This window comes from Ammodytes marinus (assembly GCF_949987685.1).
Source record: "Ammodytes marinus genome assembly, chromosome: 17".
NCBI classification, from domain to species: Eukaryota; Metazoa; Chordata; class Actinopteri; order Uranoscopiformes; family Ammodytidae; genus Ammodytes; species Ammodytes marinus.
Genome location: NC_137221.1, coordinates 26,011,155 through 26,027,165, shown reverse-complemented (window position 1 = coordinate 26,027,165; position 16,011 = coordinate 26,011,155). Strand labels below are relative to the sequence as shown.

At 39.7% G+C, this 16,011-nt stretch overlaps 1 protein-coding gene across 1 annotated transcript in view; it reads left to right on the top strand.

Moving 5' to 3' along the window:
* Positions 1-16,011, top strand: part of thsd7aa (thrombospondin, type I, domain containing 7Aa) — a gene marked incomplete at both ends in the record, with an annotated part of 129,034 nt that overhangs the window by 87,022 nt on the left and 26,001 nt on the right. The window contains 9 exons of the mRNA XM_080045915.1: positions 1,932-2,166; positions 5,183-5,298; positions 10,176-10,308; positions 10,676-10,779; positions 12,110-12,304; positions 12,592-12,858; positions 13,399-13,577; positions 14,411-14,544; positions 14,927-15,080. Of these exons, the coding sequence (XP_079902041.1) occupies positions 1,932-2,166; positions 5,183-5,298; positions 10,176-10,308; positions 10,676-10,779; positions 12,110-12,304; positions 12,592-12,858; positions 13,399-13,577; positions 14,411-14,544; positions 14,927-15,080 (1,517 nt within the window). The remainder of the gene's footprint in view (positions 1-1,931; positions 2,167-5,182; positions 5,299-10,175; positions 10,309-10,675; positions 10,780-12,109; positions 12,305-12,591; positions 12,859-13,398; positions 13,578-14,410; positions 14,545-14,926; positions 15,081-16,011) is intronic.

Below are 16,011 nucleotides of genomic sequence, written 5' to 3'. Positions count from 1 at the left end.
TTTTTCAAATACATGTTTAAGTTGAATTATTATCACCCACATATTTATAAATTACAGTAACTATTTAATGCGCCCGATAATGCGTGGATAACGAGCTGCGGGCCTGATAAATGACTGGCCTAAATAAATTTCCCCCTTTCGCTGTTACACACAGGTCAGCCATTATATTCCAGTCTGAGGATCTCTCTAATGTCCAATACAGACGCTCCATCGCTGACTGACTGAAAGATGTCATTCAATGCCTTTCTGAGGCGCTAATGGGCTGGCCTTCTCCTGGGGAGGGGGGGACTCTTTTCACAAGGTGATGGTGGCTGCTAATGACAGGTTTTGTGGGGAGAAGAGGTCAGAGGGTTGTGCACACCACCACCTGGGTCCATATCAAGCATAGACATTCTGCCCCCATGGGTCATCTCATCTTTGTCAATCCTCGTGACCAGTTCATCCCCCGAGAGACCTTCTGCTTTATCTCTCACGCTGCGTCTGCCTTGTTTGTTTTCCAGCAAATCATGGGAAAATAAATCACAGCTCAAAGCTTATACTGTGCAGCACTGCGCAAAGACTACACATAATAGCCAACGCCATTCTGCTATATATAGCAGAAAGGCATTGGCTATTATTTGTAGTCTATAGCGTAACTGTTTTTTCTCTTACTGCCATTGTTTATTTCTAACTGCACATTTTCCCCTTCTCTCACACGTAGTAAAAATAGAAACCTGATAAAGGTGCAAAGTGGTTCAAAGGTTTACTGTATCTCTTTTGAGCACTCTGAGCTACATTTTAATACAGTGGCGCCCTCATACAAATTCCTCTTAAATGTGTTGTTTCCATCTTAGTCAACAACGCTACAGACAGACATCATTTTTAAACTTTAGCCTCATACTCAGCACTTGCTATTATTACTTCATTTGATTTGCTGTTTCCTTTTCTATGTGTAGCCAAGCTTGCATTTATTTTAATAACTGCCCAGTCTTTCTTCTCCCCAGTGGAAGTCCCAGCACACAGCAGGTGTTTTATATTTGTATGAGGGTGCCACTGATCAGTTTGCTGTTCATAAAGCGGACTACATTCTCTTTTGTTATTGTACTGCATGGAGACAATAACCAATCCAATGGCTTTCATATTTTAAAGTTACACTGGTGCACAACAAGGGCCGACATACAAGTTAATTATAAAGCATTTAAAGCAAGTCCATTCATACATTCAAATGCATCCATGCATTTAATACATCTCAAAGTGCTTTACACTAAACAAGGTAAAAGAAAAAAATGCAAAGTTTAGTTGCATTTAGTTGAAAAAACTAATATAGAGATAGCGGTCATTAAAAATGGTTGTATAGGAGAACTATAAACAGACAATGTTTGTCAAATAAACACCTAAATATAAATTTGCGACACTTGATTTATACTAGACTGGATGTTATTGAAGCAAAATAGACAAACATCTATACATTGCCCAGTGCTTGAAATAAAAAGAATTCTCCATGCAGTGTCTCACCTTGAGAAAAACATTCAGGTACGAGAACATTTAAGAAGGAAACCAACACAGGCTCTATTCAAAGAGTTATGAGACATCATGTCATGAACAGACATCAAATAAAACAGACACTTGGGTTCCCTTAGATCTGTATTTTGCCTTATACAGCATAATTCTACACTACCCCTTTAACCCAATCAATCCAACAATTGAATTTTTTATCTTCCTATATCAGCGCTGATGTGATATTTTTGTCTGTATTTATAATAATAATAATAACAATAATAATAATATATTTAATTTATATAGCGCTTTTCTCGCACTAAAAGCGCTTTACAAAGGAGCACAACAGTAAACAAACAAAAGGAAAATGTAAAGTTGATGGGGCTTGGGCTATTTATGTAAGAAGACAAAATACATTGACGCTGCTTTCTGTTCCATCATTATTATTTTTTTAGGAGGAATCCAGTGTCCCAACGCCAGTGCCTTGCAGGAGGTGAGGAACTGCAATGAGCATCCGTGCACTGTGTACCACTGGCAGACGGGCGCGTGGGGCCAGTGCATAGAAGACTCCTCCATCCCAAACACCAACACCTCTGCGGGCCGGCCCGACCATGCCTCATGCTCTGTGGGGATGCAAACCCGCAAGGTCATCTGTGTGAGGGTCAATGTGGGACAGGTTCCTCCCAAAAAGTAAGACTTCTAATTATACTCCTTATTCACACAAGTTCATTTGTGATGAAAGGCTGTATATTAGTATGATCCATTTCTTTTACATACTGTACAATATATAAGGATATGGTTGGTTATTTTCAAATGGTGTCAAATGATTACGGTAAAACACTACAAGTAATAGGCCACCTTGAACAGGAACAGGTTGGCTTGTGGCCATTGGATTATTATTTTCCTGTATATTTGTGATAAGGGCCCCTACGAGAATGGGGTGTTTGTCCTTCTGATAAACTCTCTCTTAAGTGTGATGACAGTTACAGAGTGTGACAACGAGTGTTTTAGGTTCCATGGCTCATGAAGTAAATAGTATGGTTATAGTTATGTATTATTCTCAAAAGACATCTAAAATGATTGGTCTGAAGCTTAGATAGATTAAAAATTCCCAACATGATATCCCCAATCCATACATAGGCCTCTGGACATAGGAGGAAGATTATCGACCACACTTAAGGCAGATTTTGAACAAAGAAATTCAAAATAACATTTATGCCTGCTGCTCTTAGCCTTGTTAATGACCACCTGAAACTCTAAATTGTGCTTGGTTTTTGTTGTCCTATTAATTTGTTAGCTGTTTTTTTTTTTTACTCCTGACTGTAATCCAAATTGCCCCTCAGGGATAATAAAGATACCTTGAACTTTGAACCACTTCAGTAAGAAACGTCCAATCACCAAGCACTTAGCATTCTCTTGCATGAGCCCAGAAGGCTATTGTTGCTAAAGATGTAAAATCAGCACCTTAATTTAGTTGCCTTTTACATACAGGTCAACTGAGGATTAATTTAAGAACGTTGGTGAATCTCGAAAGCATTATTCATTTTTCTATGGCTCTGATCTGAGCATCTGGCTGGCTTCTTTGAAAAAGGCTTTTGGGTATCGTTGCCTTTATAACCACTGACCAAACTGATGCTAATAACATGATTTCTCAGAGACAGGGGACAAACTGATGGCCATCACATAAACCTACAGTAGTAGGATGAATTATTCATAACGTGTTGAGAATCTCAATCATTACATTTACATTACATTTTATTTAGCTGTCGTTTTTATCCAAAGCGACTTCCATTATGTGCATTCAACCATGAAGGTACAAACTCAGAACAACAAGAATAACGTCAGTACTATAGCTTCAAATAAACCAAACTACAAAGTGCCACATGGAGAATGTAAGTGCTACATGGAGATGTAACAAATGCAATTTCTTTTTTTTTCTAGTCAAAGTGCAGTCTGAAGAGATGTGTTTTAAGAATGTTGTGTTGAGGCAAAGTCTTGTTGGCTGGAATGGATACGTCACCCACTAATCAGATAACTTGATACAATGTCGCGCTTAAGAGAGTGAAATAATAATAGTCATTTAGTCTGATCATCAAGCTTGGCTAGTTTCTGTTAGAAATAGGAGTTTGGGTTCAGAAACCTAACCTAAGATGCTGACAGCTTAAATACGAGTTGATTTTGAATATTTCTGAAACCGTCTCCTTTTTCCTCTGATGATCATAAATGACATGTAACAGCAAACAAGACCATAAGTGCAGGAACGCTATTTTTATATAGTTTTTCTTAATGCCTTTATATGGACACGCTCACCGGAGAACAACAGCTGGCGTGGTAAAATCCCTACCGCTTTTGTCCAAAGGAGCCGCTTTGCAACCCAAATGTGTTGCTTTGATTAACAATGTTTCACTATTAATATGAAAGTCAAAGGTAGCCTTTTTTTGGTTGTGGACTTTGTTTGCACATGGCCCATTGTGGCGTTTAGTCTCCTGGTTAGTGTGTTGTTGCTGGTGTCTGGCAGAGGTGTTAGCTGACGAGCTGCTGGCCAACTCTTTTAAACATCTGGGTCTGTCCCCCCTGAAGGCATCTGCTGGGAACATGAATAATCTATTTATTTATTCAACAGAATAGCAGCATGCATTATTCTGGCAGCACAGCAACACTACACACAGGCAATCCCCCGTCAGCCCCCCATGCAGTGTATGGAAATTAATCTGGTCTTTTTATTCCTGCGCTCACTCCTGAAAGCGGTTGTTACATGCTGAGCAGTGAGCCCACTGCCCTGGCTGGGACACACTCTCACATCAGTGGAAAGGGGAGGGGGAGGGGGGGGGGGGCACCAGCTGTGGTCAGGATGGGAGGTGTGCCACCGGAAAACACATCTTAGCATTAGAGCTTTCAAATGTGTTGGCATATAGTAGAAACAAAAGCTGTATTAGGATTAACTAGTTAGGTTTTAATGGTGGTATCAGCAATTCTGGAAAACGGTGGTTGTCAAAATCAGTATGAGAATTAACACCAGTTCCCATTCTTCGGTTGGAGTGATGTGTCTATCCATGTTCTAGCTCTGTACTGCAGCTCATTAGCTATTACATTAAAGGAATATGTTCAAATTAAATATGACAAACAACAGTATCAGTTGTCTGTTATAACGCCACATAATATTCAATTAAGCAATTCGTGAAAATGCTTGTCAAAATCAGTGAATATGTCCTCGCAATCCGATACCTGTTTGCACTGTATGTTCGCTGAAAAGTAAATCAAGTGTTAATACACAGCTTAGGCTGGCATTTTGCTCCCTATGGTGGGCCCCTTTGTTTACATGCCAGTTTACAGAGCCTAGGCTGTTTATTAACACATTTTTTTATAAACAAAACCATGGTTTTTAGCATTATTAACATGGAAAAATGTCCTCTGTTGGCTCAGCGGGCCCATGTTAGTGAATGTGTGACAACACCAAAGTCCCATGTTAGATAGGTGCGCACACACACACACACACACACACACACACACACACACACACACACAAACACACACAATGATACGGTGCAAACATTACGTACATACGTAAATGAGCCTCCGAGTGAACTCCCAACATGGTTCCCTTTGGCTCATATCCAGCACATCCCTGTTATATGTTCAACACAATGGTTCAAATCAAATGTAAAGTCTGAGTATGTGTTTGAGCATGTTAATGATTTACTTGCAGGTGTCCAGAGAGTACGCGCCCAGACACCGTCAGGCCCTGCTTGCTGCCATGCAAGAGAGATTGTGTGGTCACCCCGTACAGCGACTGGAGCCCCTGTCCATCCACATGTAAAGCAGGTAACACACAGTGAGAAACCGCGGGCTGCTGTCACACATGCAGGGCTGTATGTAGCTGTGTTGTTCAGAGGAGGGAATTCATGAAAAGCATTTTTGTCTGGCTGTGTTTCTCAATTAACGAAGCGTACCAAATACCGCTCATCATTATTTCAGCACCAGCAGACAGACAATAAAAATCATCATGCACCCCGAGACAGAACATCCAAAAATTACAATTCTGCTTAGGGTGTGACATGTTTAACGAATTTTATGGAAATGCAGTCTTTCCCTGCAGGACATTGATTATTGGAGGTGGTAAGCATCATGCTGCAGGGACAGTGACAGCCCTTTCATCCTGTTGTTCTAAAGGTCTCACATAGTATTATTTTTATAAAGGGGTATTACAATTCTTATGATGTCAGTAGAGGTTATTGCTAATTCTGTTGGGTGGGGCCATTACCACAATGAACAGCTGCCTAACATCCTGGTAGTATTGGCTCATTTTTTAAACATATTTGCCTAGCAAATAAGTCTCAGCCTCAGTATGTGTGTGTGGCTGTCATCCCCTTGAGTTTTGCCTTATGTATTGGCATAGTAACTCTAGAGGCATCTGTTGAATACATCCTTTAATCACTGCATCATCGTGCATGCATATACATAACCATGTGTCTTTTTGCTCAGTAGCCCTGATAGGAGAGTGGATCTATCATCAGCGTTGTTTGTGGTTCCTTATCATGTTAGATATTGCCTCAATGTGACTCATGTTTATATGTTTTAAACCCAGTGATGGATGTCATTACATTCAGGATTACAGTGCAAACAGAACTGCTAGAGAATTCTGTAGCCAATACTGCCATGGCAAAATGTAAAGAAATATGGGCAACAAATGATGCAAAGCTTACTGTGATCACTGCCTATATCCCCTCTTCCCATTTATTTACTGATGGACTCTACACATAGAAGCAAAGGATTTAAATAAAATATTACAATGTTGTACACACTGTTCTGGAACATAATAGGTCATTTCATTGTCAATATAAAAGATGCAGCAACAATTTACTTCTTCAAGGTGTTCATATTCATTTCAAACATATCATTTTGCATAAGCATTGTGTATGGACAATAACAGCCAATGTTAGGACTGTGAGGCTAAGAAGAATCATGCAAATGCATAGTTAACAAGTTTATCAAGGGCTTAGACTACTGTGATAGACTGTCCAGGGAGTAGCCTGCCCCCTTGCCTACAACATGCTGGGATAGGCGGAATGCCCCCATGATGACCTTTGACAGTCTTAAGCTATTTTCTTATCAAAGCTGGTATCTACTATAGATGGCATGTTGCATGGTCATCTGCATTTTAGCTAGTTTGCTATCAAAAAACAATATATTTATTTTTTTAATGTGGTGAAACTTAACAAGTCATTAACCTTTACCGCTCATGGATTTGTATTGGATACCACAGTAGCAGTTAATGGGGATGGTATTCAATATTCCAGTCGATTATGTTAGCCTGTCCTTGAAATACTATCGGCAAATAGATACATTACAAGAAAACTTAAGACCAACTGTGCTGTCATTTGGTCTACATGACAGAAGTCATTAGAGCAGAGGTCTCCAACCTTTTTTCAACTGAGAGCTACTTTGAAAAAATTAAAGTGGCCAAGAGCTACTTGTATCAAATCGCTTATATTTATTTACATAGCACACATCAAATGAATTAAGCTTCTGTTTGTACACGTGTGAAATTGCAATACCCAATGCTTATCATAAATAATTTCCCATCAAAGGTCCAAGAACACATTACTTTACACTTTTTGTGGGCCACATATCACAGAAAATTGACATCAATGTCTATACTACACTTCTTATTGTGACGCAACAGTGTTTCCCCCAGGAAATGTCTTAGTCAAGGTGGTCACCACACAGGGGTGGAGGAGGCGCGGCGCAACGCGGCGCGCCGAACATTTTGGGGGTATTTTGCTCAAAGATGCCAATACGCACTACAGAAATAAACAACTGCTTATTTGAATAAAACAGACAACTGACCTTACAGTTGTACATTTTTAAAGTTCCTTTTTAGATAGGGGCTGTTGTGAGATTATTGTGGACAATGATGTGATGCGATATCTTATAATTCATTAATGGTTATTATTAGCCTACTTGCTTGATTTCTTTTTAAATACAGAGGTTATTGGTCGTTTTGGAACATATATTTCCCAATTTAAAACATAAAAATAAAGCAGCATTGAACATTCAGAAAATAAATCTTGTATGGCTGCACTAGCAGGCTGTTTTACAAATAACTCAATAGTTGAAATAATAAATAAATTGTCTTTTCCCCTTAACATGATTAAATACATTTATGCAAAGGTCAAAGACAGTGCATGCCGTAGTCATGCATGGCCGCATGCAGAGCCGCAGAGCAGCACACACACCAGCTGATAGAGAAACGCTTTGAGACACATGAACATTTATTTACCGCAAATCGCAAGTTTTGACCATGGGAAGAGGTGCATTTACCTTCATCAGATTTTTAACTTGTAAAAAAAAAAAAAAATTTTTTTTTTTTTTTTTTTTTACAAGTCGGTCAACCTATCAGGCGAGCTACTGAAAGCCCGCCCGCGAGCTACCGGTAGCTCGCGATCGACCTGTTGGAGACCCCTGCATTAGAGGCATCCCTTTTTCCAAATGCCTTTTCAATGCTGAACCCACATCCAAATGTACTCTGCTGCATTTGGTATTGTATGGGCAGAGATATGTGTCAGTAGAACTTGAATTCGAATTGATCGACTTGAATATGAATTGATCAACCTGCATTTGAATTATTGATACTTGAATTCTAATTTATACACTTGAATATGAATTAATCCATTTGAATTTGAATTCATTATACTTGAATCTGAATCAGTTAATATTCGAAATGACAGATTCAAATAAAAGTTATAAAATTCAAGTTTTCAAATTCAAGTAGAGAAAATTCAGATTCAAGTAGAGATGTGCACATCCGGTTTCTTTGAGGAAGAGCAATCGAGTGCAGATCTCTGATACTAGGCTACAACGTCCGGCGGGTGACCGTTGTTTAACGTTCAGGAAATATAAAGTCATAAATTAGTTTGTTTAATCATCATCTGTGTTTTGGACCTCTTGTTTTATAATTGAAGTATCTTTTAGAACACTAATCAGGTTTTAGTAATGAAACTGAAAGTAGTTATAATATCGCCAATAGGCTATATCAATGAAAACAGACGGTCAAAGCAGTGTCCAAATGAGCTAAAATCCTAAATACAATAAACAGTAACATGGCAAACTTATTTTTAGGTAAGCTCCAATTGATTATTCATTAATTTTTTCACACGTTTAAATGTCAGATGTCAGATGAGCTGGACGGGCCGCAGTGTGTGGAACGCAGCATTCAGTTCTGTTCTCTCTCCACTATCAGACTGGCATCACTCATTTCACTTAGTAACTCTAATGTTGTTAGGTATTTATCTTCATCTCTTATTTATTGTTAGTGTTTATGAATGACTGCACGTAGCCTACAGTTGTCAGATCGCAGACCCCAAACAATGCCGTTGTCTAGTAACTTGCTTGAAAATATTTCTGTACCAAACTGACAAAATCACTCCGCTCTCCAACGAGCTTCACTTGTGTTAAGTGTGCATGTGTGACTCAGGTTGGCTGTGAGCGAGTCTCCCCCTTTGGGAGGGCAGCGGTAGCCACTCTCACACTCACGTTACTGAAGACAGCGACAGTGTGTGGAGATAATCTCAGGCTGCTGGATAATACGAGCGGACGCGGTCCGGACGCAGCATAGCTTTAGCCTAGCCTAGCTTTCCCACTTCCTTGTATAACTTCCCCCGGGCAGAAATACACTCATAAACTCTGGAAAATGAAGCGCAGGGGGTTGGATTGAGCAGCAGACCCTATAACCAACTAGATTAAGACCCGCCGTTCCTTTACTTTGGTGATTTTTACGGGACATCGGGCCGCCGTGGTTAATGCTACCAAAATATAATAAACACTGCATAGTTCACTCCCGTCAAGTTGCTCCGCTCTGGCTGCTGTTGTTGGACTATTTGTGTTGGCGGAAGCAAATACATTCTTAAATGATTAAAGATCTCATTTTAAAGTTAACTTGTGAATTTAAGTTGTAAAGCTGCTGTTTAAAAGCAATATCACACTCGAGGTCGCAATTGTGTCGCTCTATATCAGCACTGCTGCTGTGTTTGTCCCGCCGGACGCTAAACTATCAGAGATCTGCACTCGATTGCTCTTCCTCAAAGAAACCGGATGTGCACATCTCTACTTGAATCTGAATTTTCTCTACTTAAATCTGAATTTTTTTCTACTTGAATTTGAAAACTTGAATTTTATAACTTTTATTTGAATGTGTCATTTCGAATATTAACTGATTCAGATTCAAGTATAATTAATTCAAATTCAAATTGATTAATTCATATTCAAGTGTATAAATTCAAATTCAAGTATCAATAATTCAAATGCAGGTTGATCAATTCATATTCAATTCGAATTCAATTTCTACTGACACATATCTCTGCATTAGGGAGACTTGCCCTGCGTTCCAAATCACATACTCTTTTTACTACACTACACACTAAAATACAGAAGAGTTTAAGGGCCACGGGAGAGAAAAAAAATCAGATAAGGAAGATTTTTTTTCATTATGTCGAGAAATGTCAAGAATAAAGACGAATACTCCAAAATGCTATTGGAGTTAGTGGGGCATTTATGTATTTTCAGCATACTACAATTGACGTGCATGTACTGGGACATCCTAAATCTTTTTCTGGCATACTAAATAGTAAGGAAGTATGGGGATTGGAACGCAGGGATGGTGTATAAGTATTCATGTGTTTTCTTGTGTTTTTGTGCCCTAGGTGGTAACACTAAGAAGAAGCAATACAGGAAACGTATTATCCTCCAAACGCCAGCGAACGGGGGACAAGACTGTCCTGAAGTGCTGGCCCAGGAGAGAGAGTGTGAGGCTCCGTCTGTGTGTCAAGGATACAGGTAACTGGCTCCTATTTACCATACACACCTGCACACATCACTCACTGACAACCTACTGGTTTGAATTACTAAGTAGGAGTTTTGGGGGATTTCTTTAAATGGCTAGGATATTCCTCAATTTGCTAAAAGACCCACAGAACGGAAATGATGCAAATTAGCTGCATGGTCACCAGCCTTTGCAGTTGTTTTTTAAATAAATAAAAATATTAATACTAATAGGCTACAATGTCTATTTAGAAATTAAAAAAATAATACCTTGACAAAAGAAAATGGCTTATTTAAATGACGTTTATTTTCTATGTGGTGTGACTATTGCATCATAGGTCATGACACTGTTGAATTGTACACCTATAATTGTTTTTTTTAGATGGAAAACACACAAGTGGCGGCGCTGCCAGCTGGTTCCATGGTCAGTTCGTCAGGACAGTCCCGGAGCTCAGGAGACCTGTGGGCCGGGGATGCAGGTTCGGGGTAAGGACAGCCACACTAAATAAAATTGATTTGAAATTGGGCTTTTAAAATACACATAAAGTTACATATACTATACAATACAAACAGCTATCAAGGGTTGTATCTATGTACAGGCAGTGTTAAAAAACACACTCGTTTATTATAATCATTATTTTAGTGCCTACTCAACACCGATCCAGCACAATGTCAGAACAAACATGTACTATCCCTTTAAGAGGACTTGCTGAGTGTAGCACTAATGCCGGAGTGAGATTCCAGCAGACAGTTGACTTGTTATCAGTGCACATACTCAGACTCCTATTAAAGTCTGTGAGACAGAGGCTATTATCTGATTCCAATGATGAGCATCCTGCTCCTCCATCTTAGCTTCCATTACCTGTAATAGTATACTCTGAGCTAAAGAGGACACAATTCAATACAAGCCTCTTACCATTCACCCACTCACTCAATAGGACTTGCACAAGGCCATAGTCATCTTACAGCGCTCATGTCAAGTGCTTCCCATCACTCTGTGTGTGTGGTGTGTGTGTGTGTGTGTGTGTGTGTGTGTGTGTGTGATTTCAGTGTTCAGTGTTGCTACTCTATAATTCTATCCAGTACAGTATATAAGGGAAATAAGCATTTCTCCCTGCTAGATTTAGTTATTATAGAAAACATACATAGAACATACAAGCTAATAAAATATGATGCAATGTTATTTATGTAATGTTTATTATAATTACAAGATATTGTTTTACTAAATAAAACTAAATATAAAAGGGAAATCACTAAAAGTCAATTCTGTTCGGATGTCCAAAAATGCAGAGCATACTGCTTTACACATACTGAATGTACTGTATGCAAGGTTTTATTCAGAACAATTCTAAGGACCAAGGCCATTAACTACATACAACATAGCATTATAAGAAGAGTGTTTTGGTCCTTGGTACTGTATACTATTTGTTTCTCATTTATGTCTTTAATGCATTGAAGTATACTATATATACTATATCATATATGATCATGCATACAGTAACATGGCAATGTATATTGGGATAACCTATTGTAAATTTGGCTACATATACTTACACGTTGTGTGGGTGAGTGGGTGTTGGAGTAGTTGGGTATGGAAGAGCTTTGTATGTGTGTGCATGTATTTTGTGTTTTGTACTTTCTGTATGTTTGTGTGAAGGACGTAGCCCATCGAAAAATGTGACGATAAGGGGTTAAATCTACTAATGCACTTATATGTTCTGATGTTCCGCCACATTAACCAACCACCCACAAAATGACAAGTCTCCATCCGTACAGTATATAAAACTAACCATTCACTCCTTTATCCCCTCTGTAGCTGTTTCATGCCGGAAGCAAGATGGTGGCCAGGCAGAGGTTGAGGCTTGTCTCCAGTTCTCCAGCTCCATGCCCCCCCTCACACAGCCCTGCCAGCTGCCCTGTCAGGAGGACTGTCAGCTCAGCAGCTGGTCCAAGTTCTCCCCCTGCACGGCCGACTGCGTGGGCGCCAGGACCCGCAAGAGGATGCTTGTCGGTGAGTGACTAGAATGTCATTGTAACTCACAAACCACCCTGCATTTGGGTTGTTTTAATAAAGACATCTTGCGTAGTTAAAGAATTACTTCACCGGTGGAAACATGAAGTTGTATTGAACTCTGAGCTCCTATGTAGTATAAATGTGCAAACATTTTAGAAATCGGTTCATCCTAGCCTGAGAAAAGGCAAAAGGAGTGTTTTTATGGTCTCTCTGGCTGTCTCTGGTTCCGTATGGGTGAAATATTCCTTTAATGTTTTTTTGCCTATCCGTATTACTCTTTGCAGGGAAGAGCAAAAAGCAAGACCAGTGTAAGAACCACCAGATGTATCCCTTGAGCGAGACCCAGTACTGCCCGTGTAACAAATACAACGCCCAGCCTGTGGGGAACTGGTCAGACTGTGTGCTGCCGGAGGGCGTCCGCATGGAGGGCCAGCTGGGCATGAAGGTCCAGGGGGACATCAAGGAGTGTGGCCAGGGATACCGCTACCAGGCCATGGTGTGCTACGACCAGGACAACCGCATAGTGGAGACCTCACGCTGCAACAGCCACGGTCAGTTCTCCACACTCAAAGAACTCATTGACCCTAATGTGTGAGGTGCTTCACAAAATAACTTTTAACGTATTAAAGGTGCACTATGCAGGTTTAAAGGAGTGGGATTTGTTTACATATATACAGCCTGCAAAACCTATTGAAAAAGATATATATTTTGGAGGCACCTGGTCCTAACGTATGACTAGAAATGTTTGTGAACATAACTATGGGCCTTGCTGCTGTAAACAACAACAGTGAAACAATAACTTTTAAGGAAAGATTTCTAACTTTCAAACAGTGTTCCAGGGATCCAATTATCCTGTGATAAAAGTGTGTTTATTCATTTAATTTGAATATACCTTAGGAAAAATGTTCACTACACACGACCAAAGTTACATAGTGCACCTTTAACTCACTGAAAATAAACTGAGCTAAAAAAGTATGTCTTTTACTTTACTCCGTTAACATGACATTGACAGATTTGGAACCTTCTGGTCTGTAGTAGAGGCTGATGTATCAGTACTAGAGCGTGTTTGCTGATGATATGATTGGTTCCAGGGTACATTGAGGAGGCCTGCATCATCCCTTGTCCGTCTGACTGCAAGCTGAGCGAGTGGTCCAACTGGTCTCGCTGCAGCAAGTCGTGTGGCAGCGGGGTCAAAGTTCGCTCCAAGTGGCTCCGAGAGAAGCCCTACAATGGGGGCAGGCCCTGTCCTAAACTGGACCATGTCAACCAGGTGAGAGAGGTTTTGAACACACACACACACACACACACACACACACACACACACACACACACACACACACACACACACACCTGTTTCTTGAACTGTTGACGAAAGCAACGCTAGTTTGAACAAAGGATTTATATGTAATGTTGATCTTGTTTGAGGTTCCATGTGTTCCATTATGTGAACAATAAAAGCTAGCCTACTTTTATGATAACTTAAAAAAAAAAGATCTGTGCTGACTCCTGAGTACAATAATCAGTATGATATGTTCACTATGTTAACAGTGTTAAGAAAGGTGCTATATGAATAAATAATGTACAATGAAATACTCTGAATCACCTTTTTCCTTTTACTCCTTTCTCTGCTCGGATGAATGGATTCCATCCACAGGCTCAGGTAAATACACTGTTGTATGTTTTAACCCCATTTCTCTAGTTATTCTTATTTGTAAAAATCTAATTTTTTACTAATATAGTGTTTTTTTCCTTCTTTGAATCAAATTGTTAACAAATACATTCCAATACGTAATCATTTCATCTAGATTGGATTTAAATGTAATGAATCATTATTCATCTCAAACAAATATTATCGCTGATAACTGCCTGTAAATACACTGTTTCATGTTTAAACCCATTTGTGTAGTTATTATTTGTAAAAATCAAAGAAAACAATATAGTGTTTTCCTTGCTTTGAGTGAAATTGCTTACGAATCGTCCAATACATAATCATTTCATTTACATTGGATTTCAATGGAATTTACCCTTGTTCGTCTCAACAAATAGTCTTGCTGATAACTGCAGATGTACTGTATACTACAACTGTTGTATTTGGTGTGTCAGGTGTATGAGGTGGTGCCGTGCCTGAGTGACTGTGGACAGTACATCTGGGTGGCAGAGCCCTGGAGCGTGTGGAAGGTCAGCAGTGTGGACCTGAAAGACAACTGTGGAGAAGGAGTTCAGACCAGGAAAGTCAGGTAAAGATAAGCCTAAACCATTGTCTACACAGCTTGACACAACTGAGCCTTTCTAAATATCAAGAATATACAGAGAAATATGTATTGCTCTGTATTCTAGTCAATGCTGCACCCACTTGATAGAAAGGCACCTGATTCCCATCCATTTAAAAAATAAATAAAAATATTAAAAGATTATTTTGACATAGAAGCCATACATAATGGTCATAAGCCAGGTTCCCATTCGAAGCAAATCTTATGAAGATTAGGTTTCACATGGGAAATTCAATCCAGAAATGTCAATGTTTTAACTATTCCTATTAAGACGCTGTAACGTCCGTCACTGATGATGGGGTGTTGTTGAAATAAGAGCAGCCCTTACTCTTAGCCCCTTTGTGTCCAGATGTATGCTGAACACTATAGACGGGCCGTCTGAGCTGGTGGAGGACTACCTGTGTGACCCAGAGGAGATGCCTCTGGGGGCCCGTAACAGCCGGCTGCCCTGCCCCGAGGACTGTGTGCTGTCAGACTGGGGAGTCTGGAGCCCATGTCCACTGGTGAGAATGACACCTTCTAATACCTTCTCTGAAATTGAACTGCTCTTGTCATTAGTATTATTACACACCAGTCATATACCTTGTATCTTTTTTATTTTATTTTAATTTTTCTTCATAAATCAGTGCTATTGGTAACACTTCAAGTCCATGTGTGAAAATAGATAAAATACACAAACAAATACACAAGACAGACAACAGCAGACAGAGGCCAAGGAGTCAGAAACTCAACTCAATCTTCAAACCCAGTTGACTATATACTGTAGCTAATACACACTGATCAATTACTTGCTTGGTGATCAAACAGCCTGCAATTATTTACGCTAAAGACTGAAATTGAATTGTAATCCACTTTATGGTCCTGGTAATGACATTTTACCCTAACTCACTTTCACAACTCTTTATTATTAACCCAATGATACATATCACCTGACATCAAGTTTTATTTTTTTGGTATGAAATAGCATTGATAGAACCTAACTTGTCAAAACCTCCTTTTTTCCTCTGGGACCCTGCTTCAAAGCACATTCTCAAGCGCTGGCTCTTTTCTCTTTCTGTTCTATTGCGCTCTGGGGTTCTTAACTACTTTTTGAGTGCTGATGCCATTCAGTATGAGCAAGTGACTCAGACCAGCCAGAGCTTTGTGTGGAATATGCAGGAGAAATGAGAAAGACATGGGGAGGAAGAGAGTGTCAGTAGCAAGGGGTTAGCTGACTTTGAAACTCCTACAGAATTGTCATTCTGATGGGGTGGAGCCATGGGGGAGAATGATGAGACTATACACTGGCACTGTGTCGCTCATTTGTAAGAAAAAAGGGTAACACATCACAATAAGGGTACAATAATAAACTGTTACTTGCTTAGTTAGTGCTTAATAAGCATCATCTAAGCCAGGGGTTCTCAACCTTCTGCAAGTTGGGCCCCCCCAAAGCTG